This window comes from Symphalangus syndactylus, chromosome 8 (genome assembly GCF_028878055.3).
Source record: "Symphalangus syndactylus isolate Jambi chromosome 8, NHGRI_mSymSyn1-v2.1_pri, whole genome shotgun sequence".
NCBI lineage: Eukaryota > Metazoa > Chordata > Mammalia > Primates > Hylobatidae > Symphalangus > Symphalangus syndactylus.
The window spans coordinates 66,569,000-66,590,892 of record NC_072430.2 but is presented as its reverse complement, the minus strand read 5'-3'; the positions used below and the strand labels follow the sequence as shown (position 1 = coordinate 66,590,892).

The 21,893-nt window shown below is 41.2% G+C and overlaps 1 protein-coding gene across 10 annotated transcripts in view; it reads right to left on the bottom strand.

Moving 5' to 3' along the window:
• Positions 1 to 21,893, bottom strand: part of NIN (ninein) — a 114,298-nt gene that overhangs the window by 43,670 nt on the left and 48,735 nt on the right. For 9 of the 10 annotated variants that reach the window (XM_055289392.2, XM_063644571.1, XM_063644572.1 and 6 more), the window contains 10 exons: positions 15,439 to 15,478; positions 13,623 to 13,813; positions 9,340 to 9,486; positions 8,689 to 8,856; positions 7,725 to 7,861; positions 7,245 to 7,385; positions 6,781 to 6,955; positions 3,166 to 3,276; positions 2,691 to 2,780; positions 449 to 587 (listed from right to left, as the gene is read on the bottom strand). In XM_055289392.2, the coding sequence (XP_055145367.1) occupies positions 449 to 587; positions 2,691 to 2,780; positions 3,166 to 3,276; positions 6,781 to 6,955; positions 7,245 to 7,385; positions 7,725 to 7,861; positions 8,689 to 8,856; positions 9,340 to 9,486; positions 13,623 to 13,813; positions 15,439 to 15,478 (1,339 nt within the window). The remainder of the gene's footprint in view (positions 1 to 448; positions 588 to 2,690; positions 2,781 to 3,165; positions 3,277 to 6,780; positions 6,956 to 7,244; positions 7,386 to 7,724; positions 7,862 to 8,688; positions 8,857 to 9,339; positions 9,487 to 13,622; positions 13,814 to 15,438; positions 15,479 to 21,893) is intronic. The other variant, XM_055289389.2, reaches the window with a different exon arrangement.

Below are 21,893 nucleotides of genomic sequence, written 5' to 3'. Positions count from 1 at the left end.
CAGCCAGTATAAGAAAACCAGCTATGGATTCTGTAGTTTCTGGCTGGCCTGCTCTCCAAAACCATCTTCATATGAGTTAGGCACACTCTTCCAAGGGGACAGCGATAGCTCAGTGTCTGAATTCTAATACTCCCAAGGCCTGGATTCCCAGATTCGCAGCCAGTTTTTTGTTTGTTTTGTTAAACAAAGCAAATACCCTTGTGGTTTGATTCTTCCATTCCTTTGTTGACGCATATCAAAATCAGATGGAAATGTTCTCATAAAAACTTCAAGGCCAAATGAAAAACCAGAACCACAAGTGAAACAGCTCAAGAAAAGAGTAATGGCCAAATTCTTTTTTTTTTTTTTTTCTTTTTTCAAGTTGCCAAAGTTTTGCAATTTTATATTGAACCACAGTTCTAAAAACAAGGGTAAAGGCTTTATCTACAGCCTGTCCGAATGTGTTTACCATGGTCGGGCTCAATGCCACCGCTGTTAGCATCAAGTTCTTCTGACGATGAGTTCTTCAATGGAAGCCTGAGCACTCTGCCTTGTGCACGATATTCTTCCAGCTCAGACTGGAGTTCATCTACTTGGTCTTGTAGTACCTGGGATTTAAAAACCAACACAGGTCTTAGATGTGACACCAAAAGCACAAGCGACAACAACAACAAAAAAGATAAATTGGAGATCATCAAAACAAAATCTTTTGTGCTTCAAAGGACACTATCATGAAAGTAGAAATGTTTTGCAAATTAAGTATCTGATAAGGGACTTGTAACTAGAATATATAAAGACTATTATAACTCAATAATAAGACAATTTTAAAAATGGGCAAATGATCTGAATTGATATTTCTCTAATGATGATACACAGATGACTAATATATACATGTAAAAGATACTCAGTATCATTACCTATCAGGGAAATACAAAACGAAGCCACAATAAGATACCATTTCACACTTACTAGGGTGGCTAGAATCAAAAAGACATACAATAACGACTGTTGGTGAAGAAGTGGAGAAATTAGAACTATCATACTAGTGGGAATATAAAACAGTGCAACCACTTTGCAAGAAGTTTAGCAGTTCCTAAAAAGGTTAAACAGAGGGTTACCATATAACCTAGCAATTCTGCTCCTAGATATATGCCCACGCAAAAACTTGCACACAAATTTTCATAGCTGCATTATTCATAATAGCCAAAACCCCCCAAATGTCCATTAACTGGTGAATGAACAAAATGTGGTATATCTACACAATGGAATATTATTCAAGAAATGAAGAACTGATACATGCTACAACATGGATGAACTTTAAAAACATTATGTTAAATGAAGGAAGCCAGTCACAAGGGCGAATACTGTAAGATTCCATTTATATGAAATGTATAGAATATGCAAATCTGTAGAGACAGAAAGTGCACTAATAATTGCCTAGAGCTGGGGGGCTTGGGAGAGATTATGGCTAAGTAGAGCAGGGGTTTCTTCCTGGGGTGATGAAAATGTTCTAAACTTGAGTGCGGTGATGTTTGCACAATCCTGTCAATACAATAAAAGACTGAATTTATACCTTCAATGGATAAAACATATAGTGTATAAAGCTGTTAAGAAAACAAGTGGATGAGGCTGGGTGGGTGGATCACCTGAGGTCAGGAGTTCAAGACCAGCCTGGCCAACATGGTGAAACCCTGTCTCTACTTAAAAAAAAAAAAAAAAAAAAAAAATCAGGCGTTGTGGCAGACGCCTGTAATCCCAGCTACTCGGGAGGCTGAGGTAGGAGAACTGCTTGAACCCAGGAAGTGGAGGTTGCAGTGAGCTGATATCACACCACCGTACTCCAGCCTGGGTGACAGAGCTAGATTCCGTCTTAAAAAAAAGTAAGAAAGAAAACAAGTGGATGAACTGGGGGAATTTCTGAAGGTAGAGCTGACAGATTTTACTGATGAATTCATTAAATGTAAAGACATTTAGAAAATACCTCTATTTAATTAGAACCAAGAGCTAAAGTTTAATTATAAAAGCAGTAGAAATGTTTTCTTAACCATGTATGTATATTTCCTGAAAAGGAGGGCTGCAAGTAACTTCATAACATGATTGTTTTACTCATCTCTGCACAATTAAACTTTTTATCTAAGTAGCTGGAACTCAGTTATATTTGTCTCATTAAAATAAACACGTGTTTCTGGTTTAAGAAAAAAGTTCAAATTCCTAACTTTAGGGGAATTTTTTTTAAGTCAAAGATTCTTGTTATTTCTAAAAATGTTTCCATCTCTCCTAGAAGAAATTGGGAATGATTTACTAGCTAAGACTTCAGTGGTTTCTGTTTCATTTGTATTTTATAAATAAATGGAGTAAAAAATGTATTCAGGAAAAAAAAACCCACAGGACGAAACCAAATCACATCAGATTAGATCTGCAGTGATCAATGAGGAAAGGCTAGTTTTTGAGCAATAATGTTAATAGCTAACATTTATGTAAGTGCTAACTCTATCCTTGGCTCTGCTCTAAGCACTTCACATATACTCACTGATGGAATTTTTGCTCCAGCCTTTTGTGGTGGGTACTTTTATTTTTACTATTTTATGCATGAGGAATGGAAGTACCCACAGATGAAGTGACTTGCTTAGGGTCACAGAGCTAGGGAACGGGGAAGCTGGGGTCTGAACCCAGGCACTCCTGCACTTACTCAGTTCTCTTTGTCTACCTACCCTGCACTGCCGCTCATATTCATTTCTCATCTGTGTCAGTCTCTCTTCTTGCAGGAAGAACTCAGCACTGCTAGGATCGAGGTCACCAAACTAGAAGGGGAAAAGGGCAAAGCTGTAATTTTTCCCGAGTGTCCTTCTTTGACCCAACACAGCAAAGGCCCAGTTTCTGGTATTCACCCAGTCTCTTGAGTATGATAGGAATGTGACATGTAAGCACGAACACCACCAACTGGGTGATGGGGTGGACGCACTAGAGTGACGTGTTCGATGAACACAGGCATCATTTCTCAGTGCCAGGCAGTATTCTCCTTCATAACCAACTTAGTAAATTATATCCCTACAAAAGTGAGAGCACCCTTCAGCTACCCCAGTAAAATTCCCTAATAAAAATGTTCTGGTGGCATTGCTTCTGTTCTTTTGAGTAAACTACATAAAATAGGCTGCCTATCAGGAAATGAGATTTGAACAGGTTTACCTTTTCTGCTAACACATTTTCCAAATTTCTCTGAAGTTTGTTTGTCAGATTCTCATATTCTGCCAACTTCTCTGCATTTTCCAGAAGCTCATTTTCCAGACGACTGTTTTCCTGAACAAGTATGGGGAAATTAAATGTGGTACAGATTAAGAAATTAGCAAACTGTGGTATTAGTTTATATACAGCATAAATCAGTACTGTAGATTAAAGATGTTCATCTATCTTAAAAGCTGTAGTAGACTATAGGAGGCAAAAGTAAATATAAAAGGTTGATATCTATTTCATAACAACAAAATAAATTTGCCCTTTTGTTTTTGACCACGTAGAACTGTGCTGTCCAAAACAGGTAGCTGCTAGTAGCCATACTGGGTACTGAGCCCCTGAAGTGTGTCTAGTACAAACTGTAAGTTTAAAATACACACCAGACTTTGAATAGCCCCAAAATGTAAAATAGCTCAGTAATATTTTTTGTATACTGATAATGTGTCAAAATGATAATGTTTTAGAGATACTGGATTAAACAAGATTATCTGAAATTAGTTTCACCTGTTTCTTTTCACCTTTCAATGTGGCTACTTGCAAACTGAAATTATAATGCAGGCCACATATGTGTATCTATTGGACAGCATTGCAGTAGAATATGAAAATATTCTCAATACATAATATTGACAAATGAAAGAAAATGATTACAAAATACCTTGTTCAGCTGCCAGCAAAAGAGAACTCAGAAAAAGTATAAAAAGTAGAGTAACTCTAGGCCAGGCACAGTGGCTCACGCCAGTAATCCCAGCACTTTGGGAGGCCGAGGCGGGTGGATCACAAGGTCAGGAGATCGAGACCATCCTGGCTAACATGGTGAAACCCCATCTCTACTAAAAATACAAAAATTTAGCCGGGCGTTGTGGCGGGTGCCTGTAGTCCCAGCTACTTGGGAGGCTGAGGCGGGAGAATGGTGTGAACCCAGGAGACGGAGCTTGCAGTGAGCCGAGATCACGCCACTGTACTCTAGCCTGGGTGACACAGCAAGACTCCATCTCAACAACAACAACAAAAAAAAGTAAAGTAACTCTAAAATCAATTTATTGATATTATGATTTGGTTTATATTTAATTTATAAATTTATTTTGGTTTAAAGATGTAAAAACTGTACATATAAATTGCTCATAATTTGTATATGTTTATATTATAATAACACATCAACTAAAATCCATAAAAGTTTTTTAAAAGGATCTGTATATATAGTATTTTTAAGAAATATTTCCAACCACATTTGCCAAAACACACACACACACACACACACACACACACACACACACACATACACAGACATGCCATTTGACATTTTTCTCTTCCAGTGTTAAAGGCTGATTGGAAGAACATCATTTTCTAAGCACATTTTACCAAAAGAATACAGAGCCAGTATATTTTTAGTATATTCTAGTTCACACCCTCATACAGCAATATAAGTAAAAAAAAAAATGTACTTAGAGCATTTAAAAAATACTAACTTCCCCTAAAATGCCAATTCTATAGCATTAATCTTTCAAAGTACACCTAAATGTACAGGCTAGAACAACATAGAGTAATCTCTGTGTATCAGGCAGTGCTGGTGCTCTGGAGATTGACAAATCAGATACTGTTGTTATCTTGGGGAGGGAGGCAGATGTGGATACAACTCTATATGACCCAGTAGGAAATGTGCTATCTCTTGGCAAGAAAAAAGTAAATGTAATGGGAATGAAAAAGTAATTTGGCCTGCAGTGTTGGGGAAAGCAGTGAAGGGGCATAAATGTGCTCTGCCCTCTGAGGCAGGCAGAGAGCTGGGGTAGGTGCAGTGGGGTGGGGGAGGGCATGGCACTGGGACTTGGTGGCAGCAGCTCAAGTTTGAAAGGTATGAGGACGAGCTCCTTTTCAAGAGCCTTGACTGCTAACACATTGTTTTTGTTGTTTTTTTGCAAAGGGTGGTAACAGCATGATTGTAACTGATCTTTAGTTAAGTAACTGGTAGCCATATGGAGGTGGAAGAGATGGAAGAAAGAACTGTTCAGGATACACATTAATTAGCTGAGACATCATGATGAATTCTGAACCTAATCAGAGGCTGGGGAAATGCAGAGGAAGGAGATAAATCTGAGAGTCACTTCGGAGCATCAACATAACTTACAGACTGATGAGTAATCATGAGGGAAGATGACGAGGAATTTTAGCTTCTGAGACTTACACCTCATGGTGTTGATGTTGATTAGGGAGAAATTCACGAGATGAAACAGTTAGATGGCTAGGGAGTGATAATTAGCTCAGTTTTTGATGTGTGGAATATCAAGAACCTTCTGCGATAGCAATAACAGCAAACATTTCATATGTACTTATTATTTTCCAGACACTGTATGTGACTCATCTCATTTAGCCCACACATCAATGCTATAGGGTAGGTATTATTATGGTGCCTATTTTTAACATTAGGAAACAGGCTGAGGAACCTGATCAAAGTTTTCAGTAAGTGGTGGTACCCAGATCTGAACCAGGCAGCCTGACTCCAGAGCTGTTGCACCTTATTATCTGGTGTAAGAGTCCAGCGAAGAGAAGGACCACTTCTTTCACTGAGACACAGGAAACAGGGGAGGATGTTTGAGAGGCAAGGCACATTTGGAGGCCGAGGTGGGAGGATCACTTGAGGCCAGGGTTTGATACCAGCCTAGGCATCATAATGAGACCCTGTTTCTACAATTTTTTTTTTTTTTTTAGATGCAGAGTCTTGCTCTGTCGCCCAAGCTGGAGTCTAGTGGCACAATCTCTGCTCACTGCAACTTCCTCTGCCTCCCAGGTTCAAGCAATTCTCCTGCCTCAGCCTACCAAGTAGCTCGGATCACCACCACACCCTGCTAATTTTTTGTATTTTTAGTAGAGACAGTGTTTCACGACTTTGGCCAGGCTGGTCTCGAATTCCTGACCTCAAGTGATATGCCTGCCTTGGCCTCCCAAAGTGCTGGGATTACAAAACACATTTTTAATTAGCTGAGCATAATAACATGAGCCTATAGTCCCAGCTACTTGGCAGGCCGAGGCTTGAGGATCACTTGGGGCCAGGAGTTTGAGGCTGCAGTAAGCCATAACTGCACCACTGCACTCCAGTCTGGGTGACAGAGTGAGACCCCATCTCAAAAAAAAAAAAAAAAAAAAGAGAAGAAAAGGCACATTTGGAGGCCGGGAGAAACAGGCATCCATGTAGCAGGAGGCAAGACCATCTGCTGAGAATGAGGGGGGCGGGCAGGCAAGGAGATGGGGATCTGAGGGTGAGGGCCAGGTTTGGAGTAGCAGCGGGAGGAATCAAGGGATCAGCCAGGTGCCAAACAGCCCTGAAGACCCAGTGAACCCACAGTGGGAGAGAAGAACAAGAGATGCTAATCAATACTGTGAGCAAAGCAGGAGCCTGGGTAGCCCTGCTGAAATCCAGATTTTAGTAGGGCCCTGCCAAGTCTGGGTGAAGACCCAGCTGGGCAAACTTGGAGGATTTTTGGACTGAACCCTGTGCAAACATGCCCGCTTCCAAAGCTATAGTTTTCCACGTGGTGTTCCCAGCAGGGACGCAGACCACAGAACTAATAAGATGATTACCTTTAAAGAGAGGGCAAGGCGGTCCCGGATATAGTTCTCTTCTGTTTTTGCCTTTTCAATTTCCTGTTCAAGTTCTGAACGCTGCTTGCCTGCCTGCTGCAGGATCTGCTCTCTCTCTTTTCGGAGTTCATTTTTTAAGGCTGCTATTCGCTCCTTGTACTCTTCATCCAGTTTCCTGTAAGGAAGAAAAATGGACAAGCTGCCACCACGTCTTTCAGAAGTCCCAGAATCAATCTACCAAAAATGGAAACACAGAGGCACAGAGATGAAAAGCACCTGGATAAAATATCTAGTGTACCCTGCTTTCCCTTAGGGCTTGACCATATCTGAGTCACTCCGGCAAGGTGTGGCCAAGAGGCTGGCCAGAAAAGTCCCCAGTGCACTGTTCTGCCCCTGCAGCTGCAGGCACCACTGCCCTGGGCCAGGGTGGTGGGTGAGGAGGAGCCTCACTCTGCTGGCCTCACCTGAGGTTGTACTCATTCCGTCGCTCTATGGCCGCATGGTGATCATCCACCTCCGAGGCCATTAAAGACTTGAGCTTCTCGGCCTTGTCCAGATCTGATCGTAGCTTCTCTTTTTCTCTGACCACCTGATCAACTCGTTCCCTAGGATCAGAAGTACACTGAGTTAATGGGAAACTGTTTCTAAGCAACAAGTAGACCCAGAAAAGCTCTCATCTGGCTTGCATCAATACAGAAGCAAAACCAAGACAACCAAAACCCTCCCAAAGCAAAAAGGCATTCCACCCTTCCCTTCAAAAGCCTACATGTCAATCTAAGTTCTCCTTAATTTTCCTATAGTTTAAGGAAGATGTGTGCAGCAGTTGGATAGAAGATGAGCAACATTTGCATACAGAATAGAAGGATGTCTATCCAAGGCATCCAAATGACTTGCTGGACAAGTAGGAAAGGGAATGGGGCAGGCGAACCTTCTGCTCAACTCACAACAAATGCCGGATTTCAGCCTTAAAGCTGGCCAGAGCCGCCTGGTGAATGCTGTTCTTGGTGACCAAAAGTTCATTTTCAAGGGCCAGTGTTAATTCTGTCAAATTGATGTTTCCATCGAGGCTAAAATCCAAGGCCTAGAAATCAGAGCAAGGCATAAATTCCAAAACAAATGACTCATTCCATCCTCTGAAAGCAGAAAACCTGAAGGCTACACAAACTCTGAGAGCTGACAATGGTCTAGAAATTAGACAATTCCATTGCTTTAGTGATTGCTTAGGAACAGCCATCAGTCTAGAACATAGTTAAGTTTTCTCTAAGCAAAGCATAACATGGTTATTTGTGTTAAAAAGAAAAAAAAATTATCTTGGCCAGGTGCAGTGGCTCACGCCCGTAATCCCAGCACTTCGGGAGGCCGAGACATGTGGATCATTTGAGGTCAGGAGTTCAAGACCATCCTGGCCAACATGGTGAAACCCTGTCTCTACTAAAAATACAAAAATAGCCCAGCATGGTGGTGTGCGCCTGTAGTCCCAGCTACTTGGGAGGCTGAGGCAGGAGAATCTCTTGAACCCCAGGAGGCGGAGGTTGCAGTGAGCCGAGATCGTGCCATTATACTCCAGTCCAGGTGATAAAACGAGACTCCGTCTCAAAAAAAAAAAAAAAAAAAAAACCCAAAAAACAAACAATAACAACTACAACAAAACTATCTGGCCCTGTAAATAAACACAATTGTAAGAGTATTTCTCATGTCAATAATCTGGGGTTAAAAACATGGAAAGTACTTAACAAAAGGCTCCTGGTTAAAAGGGCTAAAAAAAAGTTACCTTTTATCTTTAAGACTTTGTGAACAGAAGTACCATTAAGGAGAAATAAAATCAAATCACAGTTTCCAAAAAAAAAAAAATTGAAAATTTTCAACCCTTCTCCAGTTTGTCATTTTTCTCAATTTCAGCTGCCACACCTTCAGGATCTCCTGGCTGTTCTCAATGCCCTCTTCCTGCCAGGTGTCGAGTATTCTCTCCACAGATGCATGGCCCATCCCATCATCCAGGCAGGAGAAGACCCGAAAGCCAATGGTACTTGTCATTGCTGATGAGGTTGTGGTACGTCGTCCACTCTCATCGAAAGACTGGAAGGAGGAAGAGACTTGAGTAAGCCTAGCTTGATTCCAGGCATTTCAACAAGATATTGGTCAGCCCTGACCAGGATGGGTAGAAGGCATGTTTCTCTAATTTACGGTGCCAGGAAAAAAGTCATGCAGCCTCTCTGATCTCGGTTCCCAAGTGAGTCAAGCCTACAGAGCTTATCAAAAAAACCAACTGTTTTGGTAGAGAGTTCTATGACATAGACGAGATATGTCCCTAATTAACACCAGGTTTCTTCTGACCCAGAGCTGACATGACAAGGCATAATGAGTGGTCCTCCCACTGTAATTTATGGTCATTTCTCAAACCCAACCTTTCCTTCCTAATGGTTAAGTCTTTCTAATTCTTCTTTTGCTTCCCTCTCTTTCCTTAGTATTTTGCTTCAGACAACAGATTAATTTATTAGACATTACTTAAATGGGTTCTAACTTTTATTCACAAAGAAAGCACTTTTGCTTATTTTTTACCTGCATGGAAAGGTGTCTTTTTAGTTGTCTATATGGAGTAGATGCTGATGGTGTAAGAGATTTTCCATTTTTAAACAAACCGTAGAAAAAATCTTCTACACTCATTGTACCGTCAGGATCAAGATTATGGAATACTTCCTCGAGCATCTAGAAAAGAGTCATCACATATTTTAAATACTCCATTCAAGTATACAAGGCCCAAAGTATACTTCCGGCCAATACTAATCAGTACCATGGTTGGTCCCAGGACTCCAGAAATATAATTATGCCCCTTTATTCTCACTTTACTGATTTCCCTTTCCAGTAATGATATGCCCTCCTCCTTCCCATAAACTAAATAAAAGTCAATTTCCAATATCTTCATAATCTTATGCAATTTAGCAATTAACTATATTCTGTTTTACTCACACTCCTACAATAGGCAGTCTTTAATGTTGTTACACATTATTCTTACAAATTTAAAAAAAATACCAAAATAATATAAAGATACAGCTTCCCAGTGTCGTAACAGTAGAAAGTGGTTGGACATCTGTTACACTTTTATACTGTGGTGACTCTCGGTGATATTTTATGTTGAATTTTTGAAATTGGTAGGCTAGCACAGCAGAATTTGGTCTGGGACAGATTACAATGATCTGATTACAATTAAGATTTGGAATCTGAAATCCATAACCTGGGGTTTAGAACCTTACTTGTAACAATACTGAGTGTGTTGGCTTTTTGCTTTAATGTTTTAGCACAGGAAAAACAAGACTTTATGTGTGTGCAATAGAAGGGTTCCAAGACATGTAAAGGCAAGGGAGTTTTGACTGGCTAGTCCTCACCCTCTGATGGTAATCAAATAGCCCCTGTCCTGTAATAGGGAAGGGGAGATTGGGCTACAGCCCCATCTAGAGGCTTGCCTGGGAATGGCTGGTTCCCTAGCTCCACAGAGGAATGAGAAGGTAAATAGAGCAACGTGAATCATTGAAGCCACAGAACGAGGAGGAAAGGCAAAGCCCTCCCACTAACAGTCAGATTCCTCTTTATTCTGGGGTTAAAATGTTTCTACAGGAACATGCCTCCAATGTACAAAATGGAAATCTCTTGGAGAGCTTGTTAAAATGAAGACTCTAATATGGTAATTCTGGTGGTGGGGACTCAGATTCAGCATTTCTAACAAGCTCCCAGTTAAGGCCCATGCCACTGAGCAGTAAGGAGACAGAATAAGCAACACATTGCTCTTGTTGCATTTGAGCCTACAACTGGACTCATTCTAACACAGGCCTAAATTCTCTGCAACACATTCTCAAACTACTAATATTCATTTTGTAAATCTGGACTACTGCTAGGATTTATACCATCTCATTATTGTTGATTTCATTCTTCGTGTAAGGGCTTGAGGCAATTCTTTCATCTCAAATGCCTTTTTTCCCCCAATTCACACCCAACAGGAAACATTAGTTTCCATTCTTGCTTTCATACGACTTCCTCTGGAGGGAACTCTGAAACAAGAAAACCATTCTAAAGAGTGGAAACGTTTGCAAGAAGCAACAATTCCTAAAAGAGGATCAAATCAATGGAAAGATATTTGGGGCAAGATTCTGAGGTTGCCAAGATCCCTTAACTTTTCTATCCTGTTCTTATCAACCAAAATAATATTTTCTTGGAGGACAAGGCTTTCAGGACCTTCATATCAGAAATTACTGTCAAGTCCAGGTGTGTTGACTGAAGTTAACAAGGTTAAAAGTTTGGCTCTAACCTTAGATCCACACTGCTTGACCTTGTGACATTAGCCAAATCAGTGCACAGCTTCCAGACTGCCTAAAGACCTCGCACCTAGAAAGTCCTTCCAGTTATTTTAGATGGTGGAGTGGGTAAGTGATGAATAAAAGAGTGTGGATTCAGAAGACGGGGGGCTACACAGAAAACAATGCCGGTTAAATGGCCAACTAGGGCACGCTCTACACTTTGAGCAGGAGCTGTCTCTGGAACTGTGAGGACATTCTTATTCTTACATGGACCAGGTCTTTGGATAAACTGGTTTACTGAAGTGTAAGTTGGAAAATAATTACAAACCCAAACACTCAAAGAGGCCCAGCAGATGATGTCAACGAATGAGGCAAGATGGGTTTAAGACATCAGAAAGTAGTGAGTGCTGGGAAACTGAACACAGGAGTGCATGTCCTCTCCAAAGGAGCTGGCTGCATCTTACTGCCCATAAAATGGAGCCAAATCTTTGGATTTTTAGAAAAATCTCCTGATTTTTTTTTCAATGTAGCAAAAAGTTCAATATTAAAAACACTGGGCTTGACAAATAAAATAGGCTTGGGGCCAGATTTGGCATCAGGCATGCTGGTTTGCCTCTCTGCCCTGTCATTGTTCTTGCTTTCGGAAAGGAGTGTGCTAGTTACAGGCATAAGACAGTGACTCTAGTTCCCCTTCACGAAAGCAGGGAACAGCCATGATTTCACTGTCTCTACCTATAAAATGAGAGGTGACTAAATCTAAAATGGCTTTCAGTTGTAAAATTTTAGGATTCCAAGTAAATGAGATCATCTTGAACTTCCAGCTCCTCTGTGGTTTAGAGCTAGTAATACTAAGTACTATAGAATTTCCCTATTTTTCTTTAGCAGGAAAAACACTAAGTAAAAGCTATATTCATTGAGCAATCCTCTACTTGTCCTCAGGCCAGAGGAAAATAACTAAATGTGCTACTTCTTTTCCTGAGCTTTGGAAACCACCACAGATGAAAATGCAGCTCTCCACAAGTGGCTACAGTTTATTCCAAGAATTGGTTTTCGATAAATAATCCAAGTTTGTGCAATATTTTTTGGCAAAAACAACCCAAGGTTCTGCATATTGCACTGATTTATAATTCAGGAGAATAAATTTAATTTTATGACTTAATAGTCACTAATGAAAAATAAATTACCACTAAGCCATTAAAAAGGTAAACAAAAGGTATACAATGGTCAAATATACATGGAAGAAGGGGAAAACAACAAAAAAAAATTTCTGTAAGCTAGCCTACTTGAAAAGTTTTAATAATAAATCAAAAGCTATTATTTGTTTAGAAAAATACCACTAAACAAATATTTCTATTATCTGTTTAGAAAAATAATACCGAGCAAGCAGAAAGCATGGTTTCAAATATCATTATAATCAAAGATTCCCAAAGCGACAACTGTAGCCCTAACCTAACCCTCTCCAATCCTTATTTTCAGCTCGTTGAAAGGCACATCGTAGAATTATTTCTATTCTTTTTTTTTTTTTTTGAGACGGAGTCTCGCTGTCGCCCAGGCTGGAGTGCGGTAGTGCAATCTCAGCTCACTGCAGGCTCCGCCCCCGGGGTTCACGCCATTCTCCTGCCTCAGCCTCCTGAGTAGCTGGGACTACAGGCGCCCGCCACCTCGCCCGGCTAATTTTTTGTATTTTTAGTAGAGACGGGGTTTCACTGTGTTAGCCAGGATGGTCTCGATCTCCTGACCTCGTGATCCACCCACCTCGGCCTCCCAAAGTGCTGGGATTACAGGCGTGAGCCACCGCGCCTGGCGAATTATTTCTATTCTTATGTTTCACGGCCATTCATGCACCCAGTCCTATCAGTTCCTCTCTTAATTTTTTAGAAAACATAAAGCTCAGAGTTTTACCGAAGAAGAGTCTTTTGGGGGCTCTTTCAAAACTCTTCTTAGTATTTTCAAAACAACCAATCTACCCTTTACCATTTTCTCATGACCAGAATATTGTAATGGCTGCTGGCTGCTCTCGCCCAAGGCTCTCTTCATGCCAATATGTAAAAGCAGTTTAGCTCCTCGTCAGCAAGCAAGACTTTTCTATATATTGCTCAATCTGCTTAAGAACTCAGAGATGATATTGAGATGTTCTTTCCAAAAACTTAAATTTATCCTTCTGGCCTTCAAAATACTCCCCCAACTCAAATCTACTGAAATCCTTGCTTAATTCTTCCTCCACGTTTCCCACAATTGACTCTGCGAATGGCACCTCTACAGATACATCTGACATCATGGCTACACAGAGCTAGTGCCTGACAGTTTCACATGGGGTAACCTGCCTAGCACAGTGAGCTTATAATAGCTGGGTAAGTGTCAGCTCTTGTCAGTTTTTCTTTTCCACAACACAACAAGAGCTCCTCGATGACCGAATCTTCATGAATGACTTCTTAGGAAAAAAGAAAATGGAGTCTAACAAGCTGCAGAGAACCACACTACAGCTGTTCCCAGCCTGTGGCCAGCTACGCTTTTACCATCATTATTATTCCTGAATTATACTGCGAGGCTTACCTCTCCATCCACATTCTGTAAACCATACTGCTCACAGATGGAGACCAGCTTCTTCCGGTTCAGGTGACCGTCACGGGTGATCCCCAAGTCTTCACAAACTTCTTGCAGTTTCTCTTCTATCCAGTCTTGGGGAGGGGAAGATCCACTCTGTGAAGCATTCAAGTCATCTGGGTTCCAAAACCTTAACTGGCCTGAGAGAGAAGCATAAGTTGCACGGTTTCCAAAGGAATTGCAGAGAGAGTGCCTATTCTTAAAGAAAACTGTGCTTTTTGAAAATAAATATTATAAGAAAAAGGCAATAAATGTCAATTCCATTTTGATTTGGTTCTGAAGCTCCCATGAAACAGAATCAATGGTTCTAAGGCTGCAACTAGAGTAAATGGGTACTTTTTGGCTCCCTGACAGTCATACTTGTGTAATAAAGATAATCTCCTGTGCAATACTGCAAAGTTCTAGGCTTGTTTTATTTCAACTGAGCACATCACAAGCTTAGGCTATAGTGATCATAACAGAAGGCTGGTTGAGGGCCATTATCGAGAACTCTGTAAGCTCTATCTCAACTATAGCTACCAGAATGTATTACCTCCACTTTCTTTCCAGTCTAAGTACTACAGCATCTTTTACTGAAAAGAAAATAATTTCATGATAAAAGTCTCAAGATTAGCCTGTTCCCAAATCCTTACATATGAATATTCTGACATACAGAAACCAACAGTCCAACTGAAAGAAAAAAAAAAATCAATGGTTGCAAGCTATAAGTTCCCAGTTATCTATACATTAAGGTAAATTTCATTGGAAGACTTAAGGATCAAACTACTTATTTAAAAATCAAAACTGCTTATTTATTCTCTATTAAAAGCCCTCACTTCTAAATTTTGCTTTACACATTAGAGATTCTGTAAAGTCATTACTTAAACATGAGATAATTACTGGCACAATTTTGTGTGCTTGGAAGAACCTCAGAGGGTTGAAAGCAGTATTTAGTGCTACTCCCACTCTTTACTGACAGGAATTAAGCCCATTACTGCTGTGGCGTTTCAACCTAGAGAACAGGTTGTAATTACACTTAAGTACAGTTAATCCACAGAGGGCTGTGAAGTGGGCTGAGGTTCTGTTAGCTGAACCACGGTGCCATCTGGTGGCCACAGGATCAACGTGTTCTGATGCTTCTTAAATACATTTGAAACTTGTCAAGGGATGCATTTTTAAATTAATTAATTTATTTATGTTGTTATTTTTATTTTTTGAGACACAGTCTCTCCTGTTAAGCAAGCAGGAGTGCAGTGGCACAATCACGGCTCACTACAGCCTCCAACTCTCGGGCTTAATGGATTCTCCCACCTCGGCCTTCTGAGTAGCTGGGATGACAGGCATGTGCTACCACACCTGGCTATTTTTAGTAGAGACGGGGTATGCCATGTTTCCCAGGCTGGTCATGAACTCCTGGGTTCAAGTAATCATCCTGTCTTGGCCTCCCAAAGTGCTGGGATTACAGGCGTGAGCCACTGTGCCTGGCCAAGGGATGCATTTTAATAGGTCACTATTTAAGACTGTTAGAAAATTAATCTGAAAGTCTGTATAAGAGAGAAATTAGCCCGTAAGTGAAATTATATATCTTAGTTACCATCTCTTGCATGATATTAAATGCTAGGATTTTAAAACTGAAAGCTATCAATTGGGAATAAATTTTTTGTTGCTGTTGTTCTTAATGTTAATTCCCAGCTGGCCTGCAGCATAAGAGATCAGAAAGACAGGGTATGGAGAGCACCTGGCAGCCCTTCCCTTCCAGGCACGTCCTGACACACTCGGCTCTTACCTTCCGCTTCATACTCCTCACTGCGTTGCGTCTTCCAGTGCTAGAGAAGGCAAGAGAAGATTAGTGTGCTTTAGAACTTATTCAGAAAGAACTATCCTAGCTTTTCCTAGAGCAGATCACTCTCTGGCTCTGAAATCATCATCTAGGTGAGTCATAATTTCAGGACTCTCTAGTGTATCCATCTAGATGAGTTCTCTTCAGTTAACCAGCCAATCAGGACGAGACTCCTAAGAAACTCCACACAGCCTTCTGCAGCATTTCACCAAGGGTTTGTCCTCATTTGCTATGTCACTTATTCAATAGCAAAACCCATCACAATCAGTTAAACCCAGCCAAAGCAAATATCCAGTATCCATCAACCAACAAGTATCTGTATACATGCATTTACGAATTTATTCTTCAATAAATGTGTACTGAGTGCTTCTCTTTGTGCTAGGTACTGTGCTAGGTCTTGGTAATACAACCATGAACAGGACAAACATTTCCTCCCTCAAGAAGTTTATATGCTAATGAAGACATACAGACAAGAAAACAGGAAATACAACAGGGTAGTATTTTAAGTGCTATGACAAGGAAGTTCAGGATGCTATGTGGCTACACAGATGGGATACTTTAGACTTGGTAGATCGGAAAGAAGCAATGTCTAAACTGAGACCTGAAGGATAAACTGCAGAGAGCCAAATGAAAAGAAGGTGGCAAGCCGGACGCAGTGGCTCACGCCTGTAATCCCGGCACTTTGGGAGGCCGAGGTGGGCCGATCACGAGGTCAGGAGATCGAGACCATCCTGGCTAACACAATGAAACCCCGTCTCTACCAAAAATACAAAAAATTAGCCAGGTGAGGTGGCGGGTGCCTGTAGTCCCAGCTACTCGGGAGGCTGAGGCAGGAGAATGGCATGAACCCAGGGGGCGGAGCTTGCAGTGAGCCGAGATCACGCCACTGCACTCCAGCCTGGGCAACAGAGCGAGACTCCGTCTCAAAAAAAAAGAAAGAAAAGAAAAGAAGGGGGCAGTTGTTATTTGCTGAAGCAAGGAGGCAAGAATGAGCCTGGTGTATCTGTGGCATTGTGAGGAGAGAGCTGCAACTTAAGTAGGCTAGAGAAAGTATAAAATGTACATTACCAGTAAATTACATTAAAGGCAGTTCAATGTATCTGAATTGGACCATTTTGCCACCTTATCGGGCTTCATTACTCCTGCCTCTTCTCCAAAGTCACAGCATACAGTTGTAATTTGTGTACTGCATAAAAGTGCCCCGCTAAGAGCACAGGGCAGGACCAAAATCCAGCCCTTGCTCCACTGGCCGGGGATAGTACAGGTTGTCTTTGGACTAGTTGCAACAAGCAGGTCCACAGTGGCTGTGGCTTCTAGCAAATGGCTTTAGCCTCTTCAGTAAACTGCCTAAAACTAATCACTGTTATGGGTGGTTACTACAACCATCAAAGAAAACCCTGTTAGAAAAGGTGAATCGCCCTTTCCAAACCGGGCTGCTGTCACAGCAGTGATCCAGCTTTATGAATGAAGCTGCCTTTGATAACAAATAACCAGCACATTTTCTGGTAGCTGACCTGTACAAGACTAGTTGATTGCTTAGAATCCGAAAATAAACTCGACAGGAAAGTCAGCCTAATTAATACCTGTCTCTAGAACTTGGATTCCTCATGACAGAGGTATGCCACGTAAAATTTTTAGATGAAATGTTGTTTTTCAGTAGTTCATTCAAGTTAATACGAGTTGAAGTTCTTTTTTCAGGCAACCTATGCTCATCTACTTTATTCTCCACACTCACTAGTGGTAGTTCTCACCTCTTAAATGAGGGCCAACCACCTACCACAGTTTCACAGGTCCATGTTTTACTTAGATATTTAAGATAGTACCAATTCAGAGAGTTCATTTAATTTGGCCATACCAAGCTGACAATGCTGAGATGGGTTGTTGCTGACAAATGGAAGACACCAAAAGGCCATAACTCAAAATGTTTAAGTTCACTACAATTCATGCAGATTACAATGGAAAGTCACTAACAAACACAGTATCAATGAAAAGTGAATTAGGACACGGTGTGATTTTTGCTGTGATAACAATTTCATCAGCTCACTCAGCCTACATTTCTACATAAAGACGTCTCTCTAATCTAGTGGATGTCTGAGGCATGGTGGGGATGGGGAGCAAGTGGTAAAGTCAACAGTCCTTCATAAATTTTCTTACATTCTCATTTCTGGTCAGAATTAAATTGTTTTCACATAAGAAATTTTAAATCAACAAAACCATCCTGCCTGTCTGTCCCTCCACATTTATTTCCCTATTCAACAGAGCAGACAATTTAAATGCTCATACTACTTCGGCATACAAAATTATGAAAATTCATTATTTAGCATACCAGTTGGAAACACCCCAGAACTAAATCCACCAATTCCACCCATGACAAATAAAATAGGGTTTTATGGTCTCAGAACCATTGGTCGAAACCTACCAAATCTCAAGCAGGGCATGATTTCTAACAGCAGAAACGAATGGGAGAAATAGCAGGAGAATATGTTATCACTGGCCCCAAACCATAAAGAGAGTCCCAGTTGGAACATACAGCTGTAAAAATGCAACACACACACCTTCAAAAAATCCTTGTCATTACTAAAGCATTGGCTCATTTACTTCTCAGTTCATTTGAAAATAGTGAGCACAGAATTCAGAGAAGCGTGATGCTCCAATATACTGTTTCCAACGTCTTATGAGTCTATGGGACTGGGTGCCTATGTCTGATTCACTCTTTGGGACAGTACTTCCCTGCTACCTTCTTCCCCAGATTCTTACTCCTAACTAATAAGGGATAGAGTATGGAGGCCACTGCATAGACTTAGGAGCCAGACTGCCTGGTGCTAAATCATGGCTTCCCTACCAGGTTGGCTTTAGGCAAGCTTCTGACCACTTCTGCCTCAGGTTCTCTGCCTATAAAATGGGAACAAAGTAGTACATATTTCATGGAGTTATGGCAAGGTGCTTAGAATTGTGCCTGGCACATAGTAAGCTCTATACAAATTTGTTATGTTTATTGGACATATGTTTATATGATACATATAGTATTTTAATTTCCATATTTAAACTTAAAGCATTCAATTGGGTAGGCCTGGGGAGGTATCTGTTATTCATCTACATTTGTAAGAAAAGTGCCAAGTCTTCCCAGCAGAGAAGCAAGAAACACAGACAATTCACATAAGAGGCAACATAATTAAAAACAAACAAATAAAAAAAAAAAACATGGGGGAAGGTTCATCTCAACAGCAATCAAAGGATTAAAACCAAAAAGTCATTTTGTTCCCAAAAAAAAAGGTCATTTTCTTCCTACTAAATTAGCAAAGTATTTAAGATATGACTTCTACTACCATCAAGGTTATGATTTAAAATAGGCCTGTTTATGTGTTATGGGTAGCACTGTAAATGATTATTACATTTAGTAATGTAAATGGCTTTATGTCTCAAAAGCAATAAAAATGTTCATTTTTTTTGATCCAATAATTTCACTTGGTATTCAAAGACAATGAAATCAAGGAGGAAGAAAAGCCGTATGTGTAAATATGTACATCATAGCACTTTTTGTAACAAGAAAGTATTGAAAACAATTTAAATATTCAACAATAGAGCATAAAGTATAATAATACACTAGAATGCAGTCATTAAAAGTATAATTAAAAAACCACGTAGGAACATGGAAAAACATCTTATGAAATGTTAAATGAAAGACCATTACAAAAGTGCTATCCATACTGTGATTACCACCAGCAAAAACATTTATACAATTAGACAAAGGCTGGAAGGAAATAGACATAATAAAAACAGATGCATCTTGGTTGAAGGACTACGGGAAACAATTTCCTTTTATTCTTTTACAGTTATAAATGTTGTTTATGCAACAGAAATAGGTACAACTCTCACTATTTGCCCACTAAATTCTCACTAAATTTATTTCCTGTGACTTGGGGGTGGGATAAAGGGAAGCTCCCTCCTTTGGGAAAGATTGCTCTGCAGCACCTGCAACATCTCCCCCTATTATGACAGATGAGGAGGTTTGGTGGGAAGCCCAGGTGCTGCTCAGGCTGGTGAATGTTGGATGCCAATGCCTCCTAAAGTGGCAAGATCAGAGACACTCGACTGAGACCTGCCTTGTGGACTGAGACCATCCCAAAGAGACATTCTTGAGACAGTCCAACCCAAAAGCGTCAGATACGGCACAGCCTTCGAAAGCCCAGGCAGCATCCTCATCTTCAATGATTTCACACAAAATCTTAAGGCAAGTGGGGGTGGGGTTGGGGAGAAGGATAGTTTAAACATGGTTTTTGTTTGTTTCTATTTTTAAGACGGAGTCTCACTCTGTTCTGCAGCCTCAACCTTCCAGGCTCAGGTGATCCTCCGGCCCTCCCCGCCGACCCACCTACAGGTGCCTGCTACCACACCCGGCTCGTTTTTGTATTTTTTTTTTTGTAGAGATGGGGTTTTGCCATGTTGCCCAGGCTGGTCTCAAATTCCTGGGCTCAAGTGATCTACCCACCTCAGCCTCCCAAAGTGTTGGGATTACAAGTGTGAGCCACTGCACCCAGCCAGTTTAAACATGTTTTAAAGTCTTCTGGGAGTGGCACTATCCCAAGAATTCCCCCCAGGACCCTTTGTAAGAAACACAGAACCAGCCAGGACCACCCTGTTAAAAGGAGAAGCAGGCTTATGCTAATGGCTACATTTTCATTTCAAGACCACCTCAGTTAGAGATGGAGCTTACCACACAGATATGAGGTATTCCGTGCTTCCTTCTACCTAGTCTCCACCAAGGGTCTGTTCCCTTAATAAGAGGGAGAAAAGCACAGGGTGGCTGTGCATTTGTTATTAAATTGCTATTTCAGGGGGGTGGGTGGGGGAAGATTCAATTCATTCACAGCTCATTTATTTTCATTCTCACTGCCTGGAGCCAGTGGTTCCAATTAAAAAGCAGGGAAAGAAGGAGGGGAAGGCAGGTTAGAAGGCTGGGGGGATTAAATCATTCGATTACTGGAACACCCCCAGTAAAGGGAGGCATCATTCTGGAAAAGGGTCCTTTAATTGCTGATGGCTTACCCAGCACAGTGGAAGCCTGGCAGGTGGCCTGTAGACACAGATCTGCCATGAGCACTAGAAGGACGATTATCACAAAAATCTTTGGAAAAGTAGGGGGGAAAGCGAGGGACATGGCTGAGATGTGTTCACAAGACTGAATTCATGAGATCAGTTTTATTTCTTCCCTTGAAATGTAGCCTCTCATTGGAGAAAGGATGGATATTAATATACATAAAACTCATCCTGTGGGACTTCAGTTTCTCCCTACTCTGGAGACACAGTTGTAGACAGATAAGCAAAAGGGTTTGGCAGAGACACTGTCTGGGTTGTTTGGCTCTGCCACTTTCCATGACCCCTCAGTACCTTACAGAGTGAGGAGGACACTCCAGTGCACCCAAAGGGACATGGAGTCATATGCTTGGCACTTAGGAAACCTTAGCTATTGTTATTATTTCAGTCAGAAAAATGATGTGGTTAGGGGTTTGGACTGCAGAGCCATACTCGAGTTCAATTTCCGCTCTACCACTTACTCGTGGTGTGACCTTGGCCAAGTTACTTACCCTCTGTGTGCCTCAGTTTCCTCATGAGTACATGAATAACAATGCGTACCTCTGATGGTGTGCTTCATATTTGGAAAGCACTTACAACAGTGCCCATTAAGTGCCAAGCATTTGTTAATAAATATTACAATGACTATTCTTACTACTTGGATGTGTAAAACTAGGACGAGGGCAGAAAAAACAGCAGACCAGTGCCAGCTTTAAAGAACAAACCCAGAAGAGACTCTCTTTAAAAGCTACAGCCTTGATATGTTAATTGGCTTGATTTAGTTATTTCACAATGTATCCACATATCAGAACATCATGTTGTACACTGTAAACGTACATAACTTTTATAATTATACCTTAATAAAGCTAAGGAAATCCCCAGAACTACAGCTTTGAGCATGATGATTGTGATGAAGTGGTGAACTTCCAATTCAACTTAGGATCAGGGCTTCCCCTGGGGCCCCTCCCTGCAGTGTCCCCTAGGCAGCCACGGCTGGCAGGGGCTGCCTTGTCCTTCCTCATTACCATGCCAGTGTACTGGCCAACAGCCCCATTGAGAGTAGGCAGAGGGGCGAAGGTCAGAGGTTGTCCAGCCCCAAAATGGCTGCTCACAAGACAGTCCCCACCCCTTCAGGCAGACAAAGGGAGTCCCCCCAAACCCACTCTGTGGGCCGTGCATCTCAATGTCATTCTGGCCATTGTAGCCAGCTCTTGAGTTGTCCTACAGCTGGACAAGTGTGCCCTGCACACAGCGGCTGCGCAGGCGGCACTGATTTCTGGAATGCTTTCTTTGGAGGGACACCTGCTTTGCCGGACTGCAGAGCAGAT